The sequence below is a fragment of the Nannospalax galili genome, unplaced genomic scaffold (assembly GCF_000622305.1).
Source record: "Nannospalax galili isolate Female #2095 unplaced genomic scaffold, S.galili_v1.0 scaffold929, whole genome shotgun sequence".
Taxonomy (NCBI): Eukaryota; Metazoa; Chordata; class Mammalia; order Rodentia; family Spalacidae; genus Nannospalax; species Nannospalax galili.
Window position 1 is genome coordinate 1,671,810 of NW_008359591.1, and position 5,341 is coordinate 1,677,150.

The 5,341-nt window shown below is 38.0% G+C and overlaps 1 protein-coding gene across 1 annotated transcript; it reads left to right on the forward strand.

Moving 5' to 3' along the window:
* The first annotated feature begins 422 nt into the window (after nt 1-422).
* On the forward strand, nt 423-1,346 carry LOC103725994 (olfactory receptor 5AC1-like). Its single transcript, XM_008823374.1, has one exon. The coding sequence runs from the start codon at nt 423-425 to the stop codon at nt 1,344-1,346; it is 924 nt and encodes a 307-aa protein (XP_008821596.1).
* The last annotated feature ends 3,995 nt before the right edge of the window (nt 1,347-5,341 follow it).

Genomic DNA, 5,341 nt, shown 5'->3' on the forward strand with positions numbered 1-5,341 from the left:
CTATTAATCACAAATAAACTCACTTTAGTTATGGAAATAATAAATTTTATTTTTATAATAGTGGCAAAATATACAGGAATAAATGGACTATCATATTTTTCAATTATAAGAAAATCTCAAAAAATCTGTTGCTGCATTTGAGTCCTAAGCTTAGAATTACAGATAATTTTTATAACCTGTTAGATCAAAAAGTATTTGCACTAAATTAGCATGTTATATTTGGTTAGTTATCAAGTTCATGATATATTATGGAATTTCCAAATGTATATGAGTAGACAAATACAGGTAAAAATTTAAAAATACTAACATAATGAAAAGCAACTTTTAGGAATATATTTGTAACACAAGTTGCCACCAATTACATCAGTTATTTGTAACTGTCCCTTATTTGTTATTTCATTCTAGTGATTGTCAGGTCAGTCATGGAAGTAGAAAATCAGACTCTTGTGACTGAGTTTGTCCTCACAGGACTCACAGAGCGTCCAGAGCTGCAGGTGCCACTGTTCCTGGTGTTCCTTGCCATGTACTTCATAACCATGGTGGGCAACCTTGGACTGATCGCTCTCATCTGGAAGGACCACCACCTTCACACCCCCATGTACTTATTCCTGGGAAGCTTAGCCCTTGCTGATGCTTTCGCCTCATCCTCCGTGACACCCAAGATGATTATCAACTTTTTATCCAAAGATCATAAAATATTCTTGATTGAGTGCTTTATCCAATTTTATTTTTTTGGTTCTAGTGCAACAACAGAATGTTTCCTTTTGTCAGCGATGGCTTATGACCGCTATGTGGCCATCTGCAATCCCTTGCTTTATCCAGTAGTGATGTCCAACAGCCTCTGTGTGCAGTTTATAAGTGTCTCATATATTGTTGGTTTTCTGCATTCAGCAATTCATGTGGGTTTGCTAATTAGATTAAGTTTCTGCAGATCCAATATTATACATTATTTCTACTGTGAAATTTTACAGTTATTCAAAATTTCTTGCAGTGACCCTACAGTTAATGTCCTGCTGATTTTAATATTTTCAACTTTGATACAAATTTTTACTTTTATGACTATTATTATCTCGTACTCCTACGTTCTCTTTGCCATCTTGAAAACAAAGTCCGGGAGGGGCAGAGGCAAAGCCTTCTCCACTTGCAGTGCCCACATGCTCTCTGTGTCTCTGTTCTATGGCACTCTCTTCCTTATGTATGTATGCTCGGGATCTGGATCAGATGAAAATCAGGACAAAACGTATTCTTTACTTTACACAATAGTAATTCCCTTTCTAAATCCTTTTATATACAGTCTGAGGAATAAAGAGGTAATAGCTGCTTTGAGGAGTAAAATGAAGAAATAAATAGTTATCAGATAAATTTCATTGTTTCTTCTTTATGAAGAGGGGAAAACCCTCTAATTACTATGGATTAGAAACTCTTATGCCATTTTACCAGGTGCTTCAAGGACACTCTATGAACATACCAGGATTTTTACTTTATTTCCTAGTAAAAGTTTAGGAATATCACCCATATTAATTTTATTATAAACACTGTACTCCATTTTACTTGAGTATTTTGCTTTAGAAAATCAGATATTTCTTAGGAACTTCCAATTTTCTATCAGAAAGAAAAGCAATGTTCAGACACTTTACGTGAAGGGAACACAGTGCGAGATAGAAGAGACCTCCCTTACAGTGAATAACGTGCCATACAGCACTCATCCTTCTTTTGCAACAGATGGAGGCTACCACAGAATTGCACACCTGGTCAGGCATAGAGAACATACACCTGGGAGATGCCTGGTACTAGGTGACACATCTGCAGTCGAATTCCTACACCCAAGGCTCATGGAACATAGCAGAATAAGGGGTAGAGGGAGAACTGATGATGCACCTCTCAACTCTCACCAGTGAGGCTTCCATGTACATCAGAATGAGTAGCACACAGAAGGCCTCAAATCACCAAGTTTTGGAGAATAAGAGACTGTAGAGTGTAAGATGGGACTCCTATATGAAACCTCACCCACCCAAAGCTAAGAAACTGTTACAGAAGAGGAAATTAGAAGATTGTAAGAGCCAGAGCTGGTTCATGAATGGATGAGGTGGAGGCTTCCAGGCCAATGGAGGCTAGCTCATGTGCGCCTGCAGCAGCAAGTGGCTTCCAAAACGGGACCCATGCCAGCTCAATTAAACAAGGGTCCAAAGAGGAGGTAGAAATAGGTGGTGGGTCAGCACTAGATGGATAACTATTTGAGACTGGTTGCTGTTAGATGAGGGAAAGTATGACTTACATACGACCACTGGATTGGCTGACTAGACTTCAGTGGACACATTTTCACTGAAGGACATTTGGGTACAAACACCTGAATGAATAGGACTCAGCATGTATGGCAGAGTGCATAGGGTTTGGTGCGGGGGAGCAGGCATGGATCAGAGAGGGGTTCTGATTGTGAGTGGGAAATAATGTATGAAATTTTAAAAGCTCAAAAAAATTTTATAGAATGCACTACAACATGCATTGAAGGGAGAAAGAAAGAAAAGCAATGGCTATAAATGCACTAGGTACATGGAATTATTTTAGTAATTCAGAAAATTAAGATTAAAATTAAATTTATGAACTTACTCTATGAAACTTGGTATTGAACAGGTACTAGCTAAGGAATGAAAACCTGCCATTTCAGATATTAAACTTGATTTACTCTAAAGATTCTGAAAACTTGTTCTATTTTCTTCTCTTTAGGATATATCTTAAGGGCATGAAGAAATAAAATGTATATGTAAGGTGTAGGGGAGACTTCTGGTCAAAAAATACCACAAAAGTTTCATGACTTACTGTGGTATTTCCACAAGAAACTGAGAAGATGAATTATTGGTCAAACCTGAATAGCCTTGAAAAGTTTTTAGAATTACAAAAGTGAAACATAATAAACAGTGTTCCTGATTGAGTGCATGGAAATGCTGTGCAATCTTTAAGTGGTGCGTTCTGTTTGACTTTATGTTTGACAATGAAAGTAGTTACAGATACACAGAGACATACACACACCTGTGTTATCATGTGGTGTGGCAATATTGCAGGAGAAAGGAGACAGGAGAGAGGAGGAGAGAGAGAGAGAGAGAGAGAGAGAGAGAGAGAGAGAGAGAGAGAGGAGACATTCTCCTGAATTTAACAAATGCAAGCAACCATTGCTTTGAAGTAAATAAACTTTCTTTTTCAAAAACAGTATGTACCAAACACTTTTTGCTTTGGTTAAAGAATGACAGGAGCAAGAATATGACTCTTAGCACTAATTACAATACAGACAGGCTTTGTCTATAAGAAAATACACAGGTCTTGAGATTAATCTCAGACAATTAAGAACTAAATACTGTTTAGTTCTAGTTATAGCCTTCTGGGTTGTAAATCTGTTTAAAAAAACTGTTTAAAGGGAATGGAAAACTAAAACTGTCTGGTATGCTACTATGGAGTAAAGTCAGGCCTTACATTTCATTTTAATTTTAGAAGATGTCAATTTTCTTTTATTGGGGGGGGAGTCTTCATACATGCTATAAATAGTGAACTTTTTTCTGAGTTCCTTGGCATTTATTGGGTAAACAGCATTTCTTTTTTCTTTTTCTTTTTTTTTTTTTTATAAATCCTAACAAGTTTATTGGACTTGCTAACAGAGCACAGCATAGGGGTTTGTTTAAAGAAGACACAGTTAACTTTTACATTTAGACATATACTTTAGTTGAATAGCATCTAGGTTTGATCTTTACAAAAGGAAAGTACTCTTTGTAATAATGATATGGTAATGTAACTCTCATAGGAGGAAAAGGAAAACCTAGGGATTAACGGTGGTGGCATTTGTGACCAGGAAAAAATGGCTAATCAATCTAGCTAAAAGTAAAGTGCCTTTCATAAATCATAAGGACTTGACAATAATGTAGACAGGGACCACATTATCACATTATGTATTCCATCAACACAACGAATGCCATCTTTGCATATCTCATGCACAAATATAGGCTCTCTGTATGCTGATGAAGGTATTTAGTGTATTTGGGCACTTTATTAAGACAACTGAGTTACTTGACACAAATGAGTTTTACAGGTGAAGCCCTGGGTTTCCATGTCCAGCATTAAAATAAACAATGAAAGCAAACCAACCAACAAATTCACATCTTTACTTTTATGGAATAAAAACCAATGGAAGCCGTTAGTGTACTTGGCAGCTTTTCAGACTATAAGATAGGTGTCCAAAGTGTTATGATATTCCTATATACTAGTAATGAAATTTCAGAAACTGTAATTAAAAATGCGTTTTAAAATAGTACTATGGAAAGAAAAAGTTGGAGACAAATTTGACAAAAATGTGTAAGACCTATACAATTAAATCTGTTTTTAAAAATCTGAAACAAATTCTACATGAATTAAAAATACTTGATATATAGGCCAAAAGAATATTTTGAAAAATGAATTCTCTCTACATGTAATTATAAATTAATAAATCCCACCCAAAATTCCAATAAGTTTATTTGCAGATGTTCATAAAATGATTCTGATATTTTTGGGAATATGTTAAAGTGCCAAGGAAACTTTGAAAGGAGGAGACATGGCTCAGCAGTTCAGAACACTGACTGTTCTTGCAGAAGACCCAGGTTTGAATCACAGCACCCACATGGCAGCTAACAACTTCCTGTTGCTCCAGTTCCAGGGGATCCTATAGCCTCTTCTGTCCTCTGCAGGCATTGCACAACATGGGTGCATTTATCTACATGCAAGCATTACACTCGTACAAATAAAATAAAAATAATAAATAAAATATTTTAAAAGAGTTAGCGGTCCAAAATTATTGGATTCCAATACAATAAAAAAAACTTAGTACTGACTACTATCCTCAGGCCTCTTGGGGTAAATCTATAGCGCAGCGCTCCGCGCCCGGACTCCCTAAGCCACACTCACCCTTCCATCCCCCCCCGCCGTTCTATACTCTTAGTTTGGGCCCTGTGCCATTCCTAGTCTTGGGGCCCCAGACAGCTGGGGAACCAATACTGTTTCCTCATCCTTCTCACCCATAGCAACTCAGTCCCTTTCTTGGGCTCCAGGAGCACCACTTCTGGTCCTGGCCCCGCCCTCACCTCTCTCTGCTTCCCTGGGCCTGCACCACCGGCTAACTCTCCTAGCCTGCACTACTATCCTCAGGCCTCTTGGGGTAAGTCTATAGTGCAGCTCACCGCGCCTCGACTCCCCAAGCCACATTCACCCTTCCATCTCCCTCGCTGTTCGCTACTCCGAGTTTGGGACCTGCGCCATCCCTAGTCTTGGGGCCCCAGATACAGGGGGAACCAATACTGCTTCCTGACCCTTCTCACCCAGA